Source organism: Oncorhynchus tshawytscha, linkage group LG19, assembly GCF_018296145.1.
Source record: "Oncorhynchus tshawytscha isolate Ot180627B linkage group LG19, Otsh_v2.0, whole genome shotgun sequence".
Classification (NCBI taxonomy): domain Eukaryota; kingdom Metazoa; phylum Chordata; class Actinopteri; order Salmoniformes; family Salmonidae; genus Oncorhynchus; species Oncorhynchus tshawytscha.
Genome location: NC_056447.1, coordinates 16,290,984 through 16,309,618, shown reverse-complemented (window position 1 = coordinate 16,309,618; position 18,635 = coordinate 16,290,984). Strand labels below are relative to the sequence as shown.

General features: G+C 43.5%; 1 protein-coding gene across 1 annotated transcript in view; it reads right to left on the bottom strand.

The window, feature by feature from the left end:
• Nucleotides 1–6,442: 6,442 nt before the first annotated feature.
• LOC112218406 (membrane-associated guanylate kinase, WW and PDZ domain-containing protein 2) overlaps nt 6,443–18,635 on the bottom strand; it is a 28,541-nt gene continuing 16,348 nt past the window's right edge. The window contains exon 2 of the mRNA XM_024379170.1: nt 6,443–6,977. Coding sequence (XP_024234938.1) covers nt 6,757–6,977 — 221 coding nt within the window. The 3' untranslated portion in view covers nt 6,443–6,756. The remainder of the gene's footprint in view (nt 6,978–18,635) is intronic.

Sequence of the window (18,635 nt, the reverse complement as noted above, 5' to 3'; positions counted from 1 at the left end):
TGTAGAATAATAGTAAAGACATCAAAACTATGAAATAATACACATGGAATCATGTGTTAAACAAAAAAGTGTTAGAAACAAATATAAATCTAAATATATTTTATATTCTTCAAAGTAGCCACCCTTTGCCATGATGACAACTTTGCACACTGTTTACATTCTCTCAACCAGCTTCACCTGGAATGCTTTTCTAATGGTCTTGATGGAGTTCCCACATATGCTGAGCAATTGTTGGCTGCTTTTCCTTCACTCTGCGGTCCAACTCATCCCAAACCATCTCAATTGGGTTGAGGTCGGATGATTGTGGAAGCCAGGTCCTCTGATGCAGCACTCCATTACTCTCCTTCTTGCTCAAATTGCCCGTACACAGCTTGGAGGTGTGTTGGTTGTACTGTTGTAAAACAAATGATACTCCCATTGTGCACAAACCAGATGGGATGGCGTATCGCTGCAGAATGCTGTGGTAGCCATGCTGGTTAAGTGTGCCTTGAATTCTAAATAAATCACAGTATCACCAGCAAGACACCCCCACACCATCACACATCCTCCTCCATGCGTCACAGTGGGAACGACACAAATCAAATGAAATTTTATTTGTCACTTGCGCCGAATACAACTTTACAGTGAAATGCTTACTTACAAGCCCTTAACTGACTTGCCTAGTTAAATAAAGTTAAAATAAAAAAGAAATAAAAATAAAGAATCAAAGTTAAAACCTCTTGGAACTACCCATCCCGGATCCGGGAGAATTGTCATCAACTACACTAATTGGCACAGCGCAGCTGCCAAATAATCTTACTAGAAAATATTGATATTCATGAAATCACAAGTGAAATATAGTGAAACACAGCTTAGCCTTTTGTTAATTACCCTGTCATCTCAGATTTTGAAATTATGCTTTACAGCCAAAGCAAGACAAGCGTTTGTGTAAGTTTATCGATAGCCTAGCAAAGCATTATATGTCCAGCTAGCAGCAGGAAGCTTGGTCACGAAAATCAGAAAAGCAATCAAATTTACCGTTTACCTTTGATCTTCGGATGTTTTCACTGACGAGACTCCCAGTTAGACAGCAAATGTTCCTTTTGTTCCAAAGATTATTTTTATACCCAAAATACCTCGTTTGTTTGTCACGTTATGTTGAGAAATCCACCGGAAATAGCGGTCACGACAATTCAAAATTATATCCATAATATCGACAGAAACATGGCAAACATTTTTTATAATCAAACCTCAAGGTGTTTTTCAAATATCTATTTGATAATATATCAACCGGGACACTTGCCTTTTCAGTAGGAGCGAGAGGAAAAATGGCTACCTCTGTCTTTTACACAAGAATCACTCTGAGAGCCCTCAGCTGGCCACTTACGCAATGTAGTCGTTTACGCTCATTCTTCAACATAAAGGCGTGAAACTACGTCAAAATGCTGTAGACACCTTAAGGAATACGTAGAAAAGGAATCTGGTTGATATCCCTTTCAATGGCCAATAGGGGTGCATAGGAACACAACGGTTTCAAAATAAGAGGCACTTCCTGATTGGATTTTCCTCAGGGTTTCGCCTGCAATATCAGTTCTGTTATACTCACAGACAATATTTTGACAGTTTTGGAAACTTTAGAGTGTTTCCTATCCTAAGCTGTCAATTATATGCATATTCTAGCATCTGGTCCTGAGAAATAGGCGGTTTACTTTGGGAACATTATTTTTCCAAAAATAAATATAGTGCCCCCTAGTTTCAAGAAGTTTCCTTGTCAGTTCCATTTCTTATTGAAGAACCAGATAAAACATATTAGCAGACATATCATTTGAGGGCGGTGGACATCCCATGGATATGGGAGAGTCATGGTATGAAAACATAGTTATACTATACATTACATATACAGTACCAGTCAAAAGGTTGACACACCTACTCCTTCCAGGGTTTATCTTTAACGTGTGAAAATTACATATTTGTTAGCAACTGCCTTAGAATTCTAGATTCCCATTGAAACCTCATTGAAAAGAGAGTGACCTCAAAAAAAAAAAATCCTGAATGGCTTTTCCGCAGAGCTTTGCCTGGCAAATAAGTTCTGTTATACTCAGACATCATTCAAACAGTTGTAGAAACTTCAGAGTGTTTTCTATCCAAATATACTAATAATATGCATATCCTAGCTTCTGGGCCTGAGTAGCAAGCAGTTTACTTTTGGCAAACTTTTCATCCGGACGTGAAAATAGTGCCCCCTAGCCTTAAGAAGATTTAATTTTAGTATTTTCTACATTGTAGCATAATAGTGAAGACATCAAAACTATGAAATAACACATATGGAATCATATTTGAGATTCTTCAAAGTAGCCACCCTTTGACTTGAATAACAGCTATGCACACTCTTGACATTCTCTCCACCAGCTTCATGCAATAGTCCCCTGGAATGCATTTCAACTAACAAGTGTGCCTTGTTAAAAGTTAATTTGTGGAATTGCTAACCTTCATAATGCGTTTAAGCCAATCAGTTGTGTTGTGACAAGGTAGTGGTGGTATACAGAAGATTGTCCTATTTGGTAAAATACCAAGTCCATATTGTGGCAAGAACAGCTAAAATAAGCAAAGAGGAATGACAGTACATAATACAATGCAGACATGAAGGTTAGTCATGCAAGGAAAATGTCAAGAGCTTTTTAAAGTTTCTTCAAGTGCAGCCACAAAAACCATCAAGCGCTATGATGAAACTGGCTCTCATGAGGACTGCCACATGAAAGGAAGACCCAGAGCTACCTCTGCTGCAAAGGATGAGTTCATTAGAGTTACCATCCTCAGAAATTTCAGTCCAAATAAATGCTTCACAGGGTTCAAGTAACAGACACAACTCAGCGTCAGTTGTTGAGAGGAGACTGTGTGAATCAGGCCTTCATGGTCAAATTGCTGCAAAGAAAACAATACTAAAGGACACCAATAATAAGAAGAGAACTGCTTGAGACAGGAAACACGAGCAATGGACATTTGACCAGTGGAAATGTGTCCTTTGGTCTGATAAGTCCAAATTTGAGATTTTAGTTTCCTTTCCTTACACCATGTATTTGAGAGATCCAGAGTAGGTGAACGGATGATCTCTATATGAATGGCGTTATAGGAGATGGCTGCTGTTTTACGGGCTCTTAACCAATTGTGCTATTGTGTGTGTTATTTATAAATTATTTTGTACATAATGGTTCTGCCACCATCTTTTATGACCAAAAAGAGCTTCTGGATATTAGGACAGCTCGTACTGGACAAACTCGTACTGGATAAACATATTTCCTTCACGAGTCGGATGCGAAGGAATTACTTCAGATACCCGACAAGGCCAACATCCCCATCATTCGCAGGAGAAAGAAACGGAGATATCGGGGACGTACTGTAGGTCGGGGTGCCTTGTAAGGATCCAATGGTGAGTAAGTTATCTGCCTCTACCATTAGTCCTATTAGCCAAAGTATAATCTTTGGAAAACAAAATAGATCAGCTACGATCACAAATACCCTACCAATACAACATTCAAACTGTAATATCTTGTTTCACCGAGTCGTGGCTGAACAACGACATGGATAAAATACATCTGGCGGGTTTTACGCTGCATCGGCAAGATAGAACAGCTGCCTTCAATAAGACAAGGGGTGGTGGTCTGTGTATATTTGTGAACAGCTGCTGCAAAAAAATCTAATATTAAGGAAGTCTCAAGGTTTTGCTTGGCTGAGGTGGAGTATCTCATGATAAGCTGTGACCACACTATTTAACAAGAGAGTTTATCTATTTTTTTCTGAGATGTCTATTTACTACCCCAAACTGATTCTGGCAAGAAGACCACACTCAAGGAGCTGTATAAGGCCATAAGCTAAGAAGAAATCCCGCTATGCCCTCAAACGAACCATCAAACAGGCAAAGTGTCAATACAGGACAAGGTTTGAATCATACTACACCTTCTCCAATGCTCGCCGGGATGTAACAAGGCTTGCAAACTATTACAGGCTACAAAGGGAAGCACAGCCGTGAGCTGCCCATTGACACGAGCCTACCAGGTGAGCTAAATTACTTATGCTCGGTTCGAGGCAAGCAACACTGAAACATGCATGGGAGCATCAGCTGCTCTGGACGACTGTGTGATAACGCTCTCTGTAGCCAAGTAAGACCTTCAAACAGGTCAACATTCACAAGGCTGCGGGGCCAGGCGGATTACCAGGACGTTTACTCCAAGCATGCCTTGACCATAAATGTATGTGGTTCTGTCCTTGAGCTGTTCTTGTCTATTGTCGTTATGCATTGTCATTCTGTAATATGTGTCATGTTTTGTGTAGACTCCAGGAAGAGTAGCTGCTGCTTTTGCAACAGCTAATGAGGATCCAAATAAAATACCAAAATAACTGGCAAATGGCTTCACTGACATTTTCAACCTGTCCCTGACAGAGACTGCAGTACAAACATGTTTCAAGCAGACCACCATAGTCCCTGTGCCCAAGAAAACTAAGGTGACCTGACAAAATGAATACAGACAGGTAGCACTCACGTCTGTAGCCATGAAATGCTTTGAAAGGCTGGTCATGGCTCACATCAACACCATTATCCCAGAAACCCTAGATCCACTCCAATTTGCATACCGCCCCAACAGATCCACAGATGATGCAATCTCTATTGCACTCCACACTGCCCTTTCACACCTGGACAAAAGGAACATCTATGTGAGAATGTGATTCATTGACTACAGCTCAGCGTTCAACACCATAGTGCCCTCAAAGCTCATCACTAAGCTAAGGACACTGGGACTAAACACCTCCCTCTGCAACTGGATCCTGGACTTCCAGACAGGCCTCCCCCAAGTGGTAAGGGTAGGTAACAACACATCCGCCATGCTGATCCTCAACACGGGGGCCCCTCAAGGGTGCATGCTCAGTCCCCTCCTGTACTCCCTGTTCACTCATGACTTCATGGCCAGGCACGACTCCAACACCGTCATTAAGTTTGCCGATGACACAATAGTGGTAGGCCCGATCACCTACAACGATGAGACAGCCTATAGGGAGGTCAGAGACCTGACCGTGGGGTACAAGAACAACAACCGAGAGGTGATCAAGACAAAAGAGATGATTGTGGTGCAGTCAATGAAGAGCACAACCACAAGGAAAAATGTATTGTAAGGAGGTTAATAAGTGTGAAACTTTGTAAAGTTATCCAGTGACCACTGTTGAGTGCCCAAAATTGACAGGAAAAAGCACTGGCCTTTTGAAAGGGATACAAGATCAAGTAGCTGAGCTGAACCTAGATCAGAAAATTATTTTCCTGCAATGCATTATTCATCAAGAGGTGCTCTGTAAATGTGTTCTGAAAATGAGCCATGTTGTGGATACAGTCACTAAAGTGAAAAACTTCATAAGAGCGAAATCTGTCTCACTGTTGGAAGAGTTGGGCCATGCAGATCTCCCTTACCACACAAACGTGAGATGGCTGAGTTTGGGGAAGGTGCTTAAAAGGGTGTGGGACCTGAAGTCAGAGATGGCTGCGATATTGCAAATTAAAGGAAAATATGTGGATTTCCCTCAACTGCAAAAAATTGACTGATTTTGCCTTCACCTTGGATATCATGGCCCTCATAAATGAACTACAAGGGAAGTGCCTTTTTGTACAGCCTTGTCAAAGCCTTGAAGGGAAAATTACTTTTCCTGACCCGCCAAGTAGAAGCCAAAAATCTCACCCACCTTCCGACACTACTAGTCTGTTCCCTATCAGATGACCAGCAGGAGAAGTATACATCACTGCTGCGTGTTTTGAACAGAGAGTTTTCTCGTCGTATTGAGGATTTCAAAGTGTTGGAAAATGATATGCTGTTGGTTTCTTCTCCTTTCACCTTCAATGTGGATAACGCTCCCACTGACCTGCAACTTGATCTTATCGATCTTCAGTCTGATGCAGGGATTGGAGAACTATTCAAAACAATGTCACTGACAAGGTTCTATGCATCTCTTGATGAACAATTCTTTTTCCAAAGATTAGGAGTCATGCGCAGAAAATGTTTGTACAGTTTGGGTCAACCTATGTATGTTAACAGACATTTTCAGTGATGAAATATAACAAGTCAAGGCACAGATAATCTCTTACTGACTCTCACCTCTCAGCAATCATGTGCATAGCGACATCAGAAACTATACTTGACTTCACTGCTTTAGTCAATGCCCAGAGACTTCACTCCTCACACTGATCGAGTAGTTTAAATGTGTTGAGGTCTCGTGTTTTTGTGCATACCCGTTAACAAGAGTTCTGTCCGTGGTGCTGAATGCACAGTGTACTTTTCCCTCCGTGTAGTTCATTGCATGTTTAATAATGAAAATACCTACCAAAAGGAGAACATGGATGTGGTTTATTTCTGTGTATGTTACAGTAGATATCTGTCAACACAGTCATACACATGATGTATAATCCTGTAATATGATTCTGGCCTGCAAAAATATATTCTAATGTGGCTCTCCATGGAAAATAATTACCCAGGCCTGCTCTAAAGCCCAAGACACACCATCTCTTAAATAATTCACATAGGAACAATTGTGAATGCGGCCATGTGCTAAAGCAGTGAGGTAGTGCTTAAAAAACAAATAAAAGGTTTCAACAATAAAATGATTTATTAGTAGTAGCCTACAATTATGAAAAACTTAAAAACACACAAAGGCTTAGGTAAAAACAATATCTAAACCTAGGCTTATATCACAAGATCCTTTGAGTAACTTTGGTTCAGGTTATGTTATGGACAAAGGAATCTAGTCTGAGGGCATATTACATGTCCTGCTCCAAAGGGCAGGACAGAAATGTCCATGGCCTTTCATTGCAAACATATATGTTTGCCTTGTTGTGTCCAGTCCGGGGGATGCCTTCATATCTCTGGGAGGAAGGGTGTCAACATTGCACAGCAGCGGAAACCTGGTTCCATCTAAGTGAAAGCTCCTTGGCCACAACAACACCAGGCTCCAGACAATTAAAGCTGTAAAGGAGGAAAGCAGACAAAATTAGACAAGACATTTAAATCGTGCATACCAGCAATAACATTGTTTTCTTTTTTGGGGGGGAGATATTTTATTAGGATCCCCGTAAGCTGTTGCAAAAGCAGCAGCTACTCTTTCTGGGGTCCACACAAAACATAACACAGAATGACATAATACAGAACATCAATAGACAAGAACAGCTCAAGGACAGAACTACATAAAACATTTTAAAGGCACATGTAGCCTACATATCAATGCATACACAAACTTTCTAGGTCAAATAGGGGAGAGTCGTTGTGCCATGAGGTGTTGCTTTAGCAGTTTAAACCAGGTTTGCTGTTTATTTGAGCAATATGAGATGGAAGGAAGTTCCATGCAATAAGGGCTCTTTATAACACTGTACGCTTTCTTGAATTTGTTCTGGATTTCGGGACTGTGAAAAGATCCCTGGGTGGCATGTCTGGTGGGATACTTGTGTGTGTCAGAGCTGTGTGTAAGTTGACTATGCAAACATTTTCGGATTTCCAACACAATGTTTCTTATAAAAAGAAGTAATGCAGTATGTCTCTCCTCAACTCTAAGCCAAGAGAGACTGGCATGCATAGTATTTATATCAGCTACAATAAAGAGCAGAAGGTGCCGCTCTGTTCTGTGTCAGCTGAAGCTTAACTAGCTCTTTCCTTGCTTTTTGGAGTGTGGTGTCAAAAATGCAGATCTCTTTATTACGGCCAGACCTCTCCCCATCTTTACAACCATTGAATCTATATGTATCGACCATGTTTACAATTTAAGGTAACGCCAAGTAATTTATTCTCCTCAACTTGTTCAACAACCACACCATTCCTTACCAGATTCAGTTGAGGTCTAGAACTTAAGGAATTATTTGTACCAAATACAATGCTCTTAGTTTTAGAGATGTTCAGGACCAGTTTATTCCACCCATTCCAAAATAGACTGCAAATAGAAAAGAGTAGGGCCTAGAGAGCTGCTGGGTTGCGTTTACACAACAATTAATTGAGGGCATTGAAACCAGGTGTGAGGAAAAACAAGACAAAACACATGGAAAATGAATCGATGATGGCTGGAAGACCGGCGACGCCGCGCGCCACCCGAACAAGGAGAGGACCCGACTTTGGCAGAAGTCGTGACAGCTGCCCTGCGGTACACCACAATTTACATGTTTGACATTAGAGAAGAATCCATTAAAGGAAATATGTTGATTTATTTTAGATAGATAGCTCTGAATCCACGATATGGCAGAGGTTGAAAAGCCATAACACAAGTTTTTAACAAGTTGGGTCAATAACTGTTTATTTTTTTTATTTTACCTTTATTTAACCAGGTAGGCAAGTTGAGAACAAGTTCTCATTTACAATTGCGACCTGGCCAAGATAAAGCAAAGCAGTTCGATACATACAACGACACAGAGTTACACATGGAGTAAAACAAACATACAGTCGATAATACAGTATAAACAAGTCTATATACGATGTGAGCAAATGAGGTCTATATAAGTCTATATACAATGTGAGCAAGTGAGGTGAGATAAGGGAGGTAAAGGGAAAAAAAGGCCATGGTGGCGAAGTAAATACATTATAGCAAGTATAACACTGGAATGGTAGATTTGCAGTGGAAGAATGTACATAGTAGAGATAGAAATAATGGGGTGCAAAGGAGCAAAATAAATAAATAAATACAGTAGGGGGAGAGGTAGTTGTTTGGGCTAAATTATAGATGGGCTATGTTCAGGTGCAGTAATCTGTGAGCTGCTCTGACAGCTGGTGCTTAAAGCTAGTGAGGGAGATAAGTGTTTCCAGTTTCAGAGATTTTTGTAGTTCGTTCCAGTCATTGGCAGCAGAGAACTGGAAGGAGAGGTGGCCAAAGGAAGAATTGGTTTTGGGGGTGACCAGAGAGATATACCTGCTGGAGTGCGTGCTAAAGGTGGGGGCTGCTATGGTGACCAGTGAGCTGAGATAAGGGGGGACTTTACCTAGCAGGGTCTTGTAGATGACCTGGAGCCAGTGGGTGTGGCGACGAGTATGAAGCGAGGGCCAGCCAACGAGAGCATACAGTTCGCAGTGGTGGGTAGTATATGGGGCTTTGGTGAGAAAACGGATGGCACTGTGAGACTGCATCCAATTGATTGAGTAGGGTATTGCAGGCTATTTTGTAAATGTCATCGCGGAAGTCGTGGATTGGTAGGATGGTCAGTTTTACAAGGGTATGTTTGGCAGCATGAGTGAAGGATACTTTGTTGCGAAATAGGAAGCAAATTCTAGATTTAACTTTGGATTGGAGATGTTTGATGTGAGTCTGGAGGGAGAGTTTACAGTCTAACCAGACATCTTGGTATTTGTAGTTGTCCACATATTCTAAGTCAGAACCGTCCAGAGTAATCATGTTGGACGGGCGGGCAGGTGCAGGCAGCGATCGGTTGAAGAGCATGCATTTAGTTTTACTTGTATTTAAGAGCAATTGGAGGCCACGGAAGGGGAGTTGTTTGGCATTGAAGCTCATCTGGAGGGTTGTTAACCTCTAGCGTCGAGCAATCCCGTATCCGGGAGCGTAATTATAGCCCAAAGCTCATTACCATAACGCAATGTTAACTATTCATGAAAATCGCAAATTAAATGAAAGCAATATATTCACTCACAAGATTAGCCTTTTGTTAACAACACTGTCATCTCAGATTTTCAAAATATGCTTTTCAACCATAGCTACACAAGCATTTGTGAAAGAGTATTGATAGCTAGCATAGCATTAAGTCTAGCATTCAGCAGGCAACATTTTCACAAAAACAAGAAAAGCATTCAAATAAAATAATTTACCTTTGAAGAACTTCGGATGTTTTCAATGAGGAGACTCACTTAGATAGCAAATGTTCATTTTTTCCAAAAATATTATTTTTGTAGGAGAAATCGCTCCGTTTTGTTCATCACGTTTGGCTAAGAAAAAAATCCGAAAATGCAGTCTCTACAACGCCGAACTTTTTACCAAATTAACTCCATAATATCGACAGAAACATGGCAAACGTTGTTTAGAATCAACCCTCAAGGTGTTTTTCACATATCTATTCAATGATAAATCATTCGTGGCAGCTGTGTTTCTCCTCGAAGCAAACGAAAAATACACGCAGCTGGAGATTACGCAATAATTGCAATGGAGGACACCAAGCGGCCACCTGGTAGATGTAGTCTCTTAAGGTCAATCTTCCAATGATTTGCCTACAAATACGTCACAATGCTGTCGACACCTTGGGGAAACGACAGAAAGCCTAAGCTCATTAGTGACCCATACACAGCCATATAAGGAGACATTGGAACACAGCGCATTCAAAATCTGGGGCACTTCCTGTATGAAATGTCATCTTGGTTTCGCCTGTAGCATTAGTTCTGTGGCACTCAGACAATATCTTTGCAGTTTTGGAAATGTCAGAGTGTTTTCTTTCCAAAGCTGTCAATTATATGCATAGTCGAGCATCTTTTCGTGACAAAATATCTTGTTTAAAATGGGAACATTTTTTTATCCATAAATTAAAAGAGCGCCCCCTATATCCAAGAAGTTAACAGTGTCCAAAGAAGGGCCAGAAGTAAACAGAATGGTGTGGTCTGCGTAGAGGTGGATCAGAGACACACCAGCAGCAAGAGCGACATCATTGATGTATACAGAGAAGAGAGTCGGTCCAAGAATTGAACCCTGTGACACAGGGTTGCCAGAGGCCCGGACAAAAGGCCCTCTGATTTGACACACTGAACTCTATCAGATAAGTAGTTGGTGAACCAGGCGAGGCAATCATTTGAGAAACCAAGGCCATAAACCAACCATAGATACAGCAACACCTCCCTCATAAGCTTTTCTGTCTCTTCTATAGATGTTATATCCTTGTATTGCTACTGCTGTATCATCAAATGACTTATCTAAGTGAGTCTCAGAAATGGCTAATATATGAATGTTATCTGATGTTAGCAGGTTGTTGATTTCATTAACCTTTTTTCTAAGGCTACATATCAATATGGGCTATTTTCAGCCCTTTCCTGGGTAGCTTATCAGAGACAGACATAATACTGAAAAGAGCAAACAAAGCAAGAGAAAAAATATATATACATTCAGCAGTCAATTTATCAATTGGTGTGTGGTTGTGTGTGTGTGTTGCGGGGTTGAAGCTACAAAACCATAGGCTTGGCTCTCTCATCCCTTCAGGCTTCTGGGACAGAGGGTGGACAATGAGCCTGTCATAGCGGATATAAGCAATGTACCCACAGGCTCAAGCAGCTTTTATGGCTGGGATCAGTTCTTTCCTTTTCTGGCGCACAGCTTCAGGATAGTCCTTGTTGAGGACGATATACCTTCCGCTCAAGTTTTTGGCTCTTTCCAGAACAGCTACCTTGTCCTCGAACCTCAGGAATTGACCACTATCGGCCTAGGCCTATCACCTGGGACGGTGGTGGGTTTTACAGTGCTGTGGGCGTGCTCCACCTCAATCTTCCTGTGGTCAATCTTCAATTTCTCAGAGATCAATTCCCTCACTTTGTCCTCAGACTCAGTCCAGGTCACATGTGGAGACTGCAAGTCCGTCCACAACCATGTTGCGCCGCCTTGATTGTCCCCCTGATTTATCTGTCATTGTTGTCATGGATTCACACACAGAACTGTGTCTCTCAATGACTTACAGATTGCTGTCATCTTGCCATTCTGTTTCAACTCATCGAGCTGACCTTGGGAGAACTGCAAACTGTTCTTCAGGTCCTGGACCTCTCTGATCAGGTCGTCCATTTTATTAATTAGTTGAATCCAAGGATTTGGACTAAACACTTGAAGCGATTTTCTTGTTGTCGTAACAACTGCTTGCAAGTCTCTTTTTGTTCGTTTAAAAGATCCTTCACGTATGATACAGAGACACCACTGTCCTCAATGGTACTCCCGCCGACGTTGGTCTTTGTCATGATAGCTAGCAACGTAGGTTACACTATTACTCCTCGCAGTTCCAGACAGGGCAGGTCACAGGAACGATTGAAAACAACAAACAGCAGGGATCTAGACAGCACCAGAGCCAGGATAATCCGCGGTCCCAGCCACAATGGCTAACCGTATCGCGGACTGAATTCAAGAAAACCCGCTAGCTTGATTTGCAGCTAGCTAGCAGCTAGGGTAGCTGCGGCGCCAAATAGCTCCTCAGACCCGTCCTTGGCCGGCAGGATCACTGGAAAGACACAAGCAGTCCCAGCAACTGATGCCAAATGCGTCGCGGGATCCAAACTAAGGAGCTAGCTAGCTACCAAGAACATTCCAATACACTTTCAAGTAACAAACGTAAAAAAATCTCAACTGAGCTCTTCCTCAATCTACGTTCATCAGGAGGTGATATCCAAAGGGCATTGTAAGGAGATGTAAGGAGTCAGTGCACATTATTACTTCTCCCCCAAGTCCAAGCAAAAAGCTCATAGTACAAAGACAAAATACCTGAAGTGTTGCTTGTTCACCCTAGATCACCGTGGCAGAGATCAAGTTTATGCTGAAAGACATATTCCAGAAAAATAGGTTAAAACTTAATTTGTCCTATAGCTTGTTATTGCCTGTTGACCCCAGCCTAACAATAGCAATGCAGACACAGGATAACTAAATAGATAACCTTTTGCTTCATAATTACCAGCTGGCTAGATAAAAATGGTATTCAATCTAGTTAGGCTGCTAGTTGAACATGCAAAACAAAAATCAACCTCGAAATCTATAATCCAATAGCTAGCTAGCTACACTGAACAAAAATGTCAATGTAACATGTAAGGTGTTTGTCCCATGTTTCATAAGCTGAAATAAAAGATCCTATAAATGTTCCATACGCACAAAAAGCTTATTTCTCTCAAATATTGTGCACAAATTTGTTACATCTCTGTTAGTGAGCATTTCTCTTTTGCAAAGACAATCCATCCACCTGAGTGGTGTGGCATATCAAGAAGCTGATTTAACAACATTTTCATTACGCAGGTACACCTTGTGCTGGGGACAATAAAAGGCCACTTTAAAAGCAGTTTTGTCACACCACACAATGCCAGAGATGTCTGAAGTTGAGGGAGCATGTAATTAGCATGCTGACTTCAGGAATGACCACCAGAGCTGTTACCAGATAATTAATTGTTCATTTCTCTACCATAACATCCAACATCGTTTCAGACAATTTGGCAGTATGTCCAGCCAGCCTCACAACCGCAGGCATGGCGTTGTGTGGGTGAGAGGTTTGCTTATGTCAACATTGTGACCAGAGTGCCCCATTGTGCCGGTGGGGTTATTGTATGGGCAGGCACAAGCTACAGACAGATACAATTGCATTTTATCGATGGCAATTTGAATGCACAGAGATACCGTGATGAGATCCTGAGGCCCATTGTCGAGCTATTTGGATGTATCACATCCGGCACAATTGGCCCAGCATGGTCCGGATTTGGCCGGGGTAGGCCGCCATTGTAAATAAGAATTTGTTCTGACTTGCCTAGAGGTTACATTTAAAAAAACAATAATAAAAATGTATCCACCTCATGTTTCAGCATGATAATGCACAGCCCTATGTCGCAAGGATCTGTACACAATTCCTGGAAGTAATGTCCCAGTTCTTCCAAGGCCTGCATACTCACCAGACATGTCACCCATTGAGAATGATTGGGATGCTCTGGATCTAAGTGTACAACAGCATGTTCCAGTTCCTGCATGTTTGCACAGGCATTGAAGAGAAGTGGGACAACATTCCAAAGGCCACTATCGGTCTGATCAACTCTACGCGAAGGAGATGTGTCACGCTGCATGAAGCAAATGGCGGTCACTGGTTTTCTGATCCATGCCCTTACCATGTTTTTAAGGCATCTGTGACCAACAAATGCATATATGTATTCCCAGTCATGTGAAATCCATAGATTAGGGCTGAATGAATTTATTTAAATTGACTGATTTCCTTATATGAACTGTAACTCAGTATAATCTTTGAAATAGCGAACTAGCCAACTTAGCATGTATCCCTATAATGAAACATGGGGTTTGATTAGCTTGCTAATCTATTAGCATTCGCACCAAAGGGGGTATTTTTGGTAGCTAGCTAGTTAAACATGACAAACTGGCAGGCAGACAGACAATCGGAACCGTGTGTAACGGCTATATCTTCGTAATCTGCCTTGTAAATTCACCAAAAGTATATATGCATCAGCTTAATTAGGCCTAAATGTGCAACAAACCATATTGTGCCTATAGCTTATTTAATGAAACCCTGGCTGGAGAGCTCCCTTCCTGTAGGTTTTTCGCTCCAACCCCAGTTGTAACTAACCTGATTCAGTTTATCAATTGGAGATCTATCAATTATTGAATCGGATGCGCTAGATTAGGGTTGGAATTAAAAGCTACAGGATGGTAGATCTCCACAAACAAGTTTAGAGAGCCCTGTCCTAGGCAAATACGGTTCAGCAGCTCAAATCAGCAGGATGGGGGGCATTGTTATTAGGAAGGACGTGTACCATGAATAGCTAAATTTTGATCACACTTCAATTTAAATATTATGGGGACACCTATGCATTTGGCAGCCAAGCACAAGTTATTAGTGTAGCCTATTATCGTCTTAACATGACGTAGAAATATCTTCACGCTTAGGATGTGTATGGGTGTGTGTGCTTATGGATGTGTGTGTGAGGGAGGGTGACTATGATTATGTGTAGGAGGGTGGGAGAGAACGATTGTGTGGATGCATATGGTAGATGTTGTGTGTGAATGAATTAGAATGGACGAGTAAGTTGATGTATGGATGGTTGTAAGTGTGTCAGAGGAAGGGGGAATGGGAAAAGAAGGGAGGTTGGGACAAGCTTGGCTTTGACTGGAAGGAGAGCGAGCTCAAGAATTTGTTTGAGAGTGAATTGTTTGTTGCAGAAAGTTAAGTTTAACAGGCTAGAGTCTACTTCGTTTCATTTTATTTTGCTTGTATTTACCAACAGCCTGTATAGTCCGGAGAAATGCATAAGTTATTGTCACTTCTTTTTTTTACTCTGCCTTTAAATTGTTATCTCTGTGACACATATTGAGTAGATTCTCATAGAGGTTTCCACATTCAGAGGAAAATTGTTGCGTTTTGTGATTTGCATTTACTATGCTTTCTTCCGGGACAATGTGGACAAACCAGACTTCCGATTAAACAATAGTTTAACCACGGAGGACTATAGAGAAGAAGTGGCTACTCTTAGCAAACAGATTAAGAATTTACACAATCTACTGGGGAAAGCACCACCTACCTACTCATTCTCAACACCACAGGCTGGACGCCGTTCCGATGTGTTGAGAGTATCGCTGCCATCTCAACACTCATTGACGGAATGGGAAATGCCTTCCAGGGACCCCTCCCCGAAGAAGTCTGGAGCAAGACCTTCGCTTCTGGTGGATTTAGTTGATGATACTTTCGCCATTTCTTCTGCCTAACCATGGAGGCATGTCACCCGCAGTAGATCAGCTGGCGCGAAGTGGCCTATGGCGAGTGGGGTTTCTTTGGAGTGACCCAAATACAGTTGTTTAACAGCTTCGCCCTCCTGGCTTCGGAGGTCCCAGCACCTATCCGGACTCCTTCCCAGGGATTTTGATTCTCCTTTGGACTCGGATCACCGGACCTCGAGGGTGTCTGAAGCACTAGCTCCATCAGTGCAAAAACTGTCGAACCTCCTCTGCAATTTCAACAGCCGATAAAAATCTGTGGTTCTCCTAAGCTTATGGATGTCACGACTTCCGCCGAAGTTGGTCCCTCTCATGTTCGGGCGGCGTTCAAAGTCACCGACCTTCTAGCCATCGCTGATCCTCTTTTCATTTTCCTTAGTTTTTTTCTTGTCTTCCATCACACCCGGTTCCAATCCCATCAATTACACGTTGTGAATTTAACCCTCTGTTCCCCCTCAAGTCCTTGTCGGTGATTGTTTATTGTAAGTGGTTGTGCACGTCTGTCTTGGTGTGCGTCGGGTTATGTACCCATATTTTGATTGTTCTGTTTTCCAGTGTTTTTTTTTGTTATTGACTTCTCTGCCGCCAGTACGCACCCCACACAGAATCACCGACCTGTCTATGGAGTCAGCAGGAGCAGGTACCCCGGGTAGGTGGAGGAAAGCATCCGGGAGCACGCAGTAATGCTCCACCATCTTGGCACCGCCATGGACCTCATTGTTCAGACTATGGACCGCTGGGAGAGACAGGGAGTTCTTCCAGCGCCTCCACCAGCACAACCGGGTTCTCCTCTGAGCGCCCCTCTTCCTCCTGGTCCCAGTGGGATTCGTCCTTCCCTGCCCCAGGAATACAACGGAAAGGCTGCGAACTGCCAGGGGTCCTTCTTCAACTGGACTTATACCTGGCCACTGTCCACCCGGCTCCATTGAGCCGTGAGAGGGTGTCCGCCCTTGTCTCGTGCCTCACCGGGAAAGCTCTGGGATGGGCCAACGCTGTGTGGAGAGAGGGAGATGCGGCGTAGGACCAGTTTGAGGAGTTCAGGGTGAGCACCTCTTCCATCTGAGGCAGGAGATTAGGAGCGCCCAGGAGTTCGCCCTGGACCGCTGCAGTCTGTGTGAGGACGTCCATCGGGACTTGGCCTGCAGAGACACCACCCTCATGTTCGACCAGCTGGTGGACTTATCCATCCGGCTGGACAACCTGCTGGCTACCCGAATACGTTCTGATCGGGGTCTGGTGGTTCCAACCTCCCGCACCCCGTCTCCGATACCCATGGAGCTGGGACGGGCGGTGCACAGGGAGAGTGGAGGGGGTTCCAGCTTGTACACCATCTGTGGCCACAGAAGTCACACTGCCAGTCGGTGCCGGGTTGGTTCCTCTGGGGGACGAGGCAGCAGGCAGGGCTAAGGTGAGCCGGCACTATTCTCACCCAGAGCCCTCTGTTGCACATATGTTTGTGTATATCGCTTTCCCCGAATTTTCCCGGCATTCCCAGCATAAGGCGCTCGTCGATTCAGGAGCGGCAGGGAATTGTATTGATAGAGCGTTAGCCTATAGTTTAGGGAATCCCCATTGTTACCGTGGCTGTGCCTTTCCCCGTTCACGCCTTTCCCCGTTCGACCATTAGGGTCAGGGTTGATTAGGGAGGTCACAGCTCCTTTGGGCATGGTGACGCAGGGGGGGGGGTCACAGGGAGAGAATTAGTCTCTTCCTTATGGACTCTCCTGCATTTCCCGTGGTGCTGGGCCTACCCTGGTTAGCTTGTCATAACCCCAGTCTTTCTTGGCCACAGATGGCTCTCACGGGGTGGTCGCGAGAGTGCTCAGGTAGGTGCTCAATTAGGTGTTTCCGTTGGTGCTACAATGGTGGAGAGTCCAGACCAGGTCGCATTCCCCCTGAATATGCCGATTTGGCTCTCACAGTCTCTAAAAAGAAGGCGACACAATTACCACCTCATCGAAGGGGCGATTGTGCAATAAATCTCCTGGTAGAAGCTGCACTTACCAGGAGTCACATGTATCCCATCTCACAGGCGGAGACGGCGGCTATGGAAACATATGTCTCCAAATCCCTGCGTCAGGGGTACATCCGGTCCTCCACTTCACCCACCTCCTCGAGTTTCTTTTTTGTGAAGAAGAAGGAGGGAGGTCTGCGCCCGTGTATTGACTATCGGCGTCTGAATCAGAACACTATGAGGTATAGTTACCCGCTACCGCTCATAGCCACAGTGATTGAGTCAATGCACGGGGCGCACTTCTTCACCAAACTAGATCTCAGGAGCGCTTACAATCAGGTGTGTATCCGGGAGGAAGACGAGTGGAAGACGGCTTTCAGTACCACCTCAGGGCACTATGAGTACCTCGTGATGCCGTACGGGTTGATGAATGCGCCATCAGTCTTCCAAGCCTTTGTAGACAATATTTTCAGGGACCTGCATGGGCAGGGTAGGGTGGTGTATATTGATGACATTTTTATATACTCCGCTACACGCGCCGAGCAGGTGTCCCTGGTGCGCAGGGTGCTTGGTCGCCTGTTGAAGCCTGACCTGTAGGTCAAGTCTGAGAAGTGCCTGTTCTTCCAACAGTCCGTCTCCTTCCTAGGGTATTGCATTTCCACCTCAGGGGTGGAGATGGAGAGTGACCGCATTTCAGGAGTGCGTAATTGGCCGACTCCCACCACGGTAAAGGATGTGCAGTGGTTCTTAGGGTTCGCCAACTACTACCAGAGGTTTATCCAGGGTTTTGGTCAGGTAGCGGCTCCCATTACCTCACTGGTGAAAGGGGGCCCGGTAACGCTTGCAGTGGTCACCTGAGGTGGACAGAGCCTTAAAACCTCTTGGAACTACCCATCCCAGATCCGGGAGAATTGTCATCAACTACACTAATTAGCATAGCGCAACAGTCAAAAGATATTACTAGAAAATATTCATATTCATGAAATCACAAGTGAAATATAGTGAAACATAGCTTAGCCTTTTGTTAATTACCCTGTCATCTCAGATTTTGAAATTATGCTTTACAGCCAAAGCAAGACAAGTGTTTGTGTACGTTTATCGATAGCCTAGCATAGCATTATGTCCAGCTAGCAGCAGGAAGCTTGGTCACGAAAATCAGAAAAGCAATCAAATTAACCGGTTACCTTTGATGATCTTCGGATGTTTTCACTGACAAGACTCCCAGTGTAACGGTTCGCTTTAGTTGAAGGAG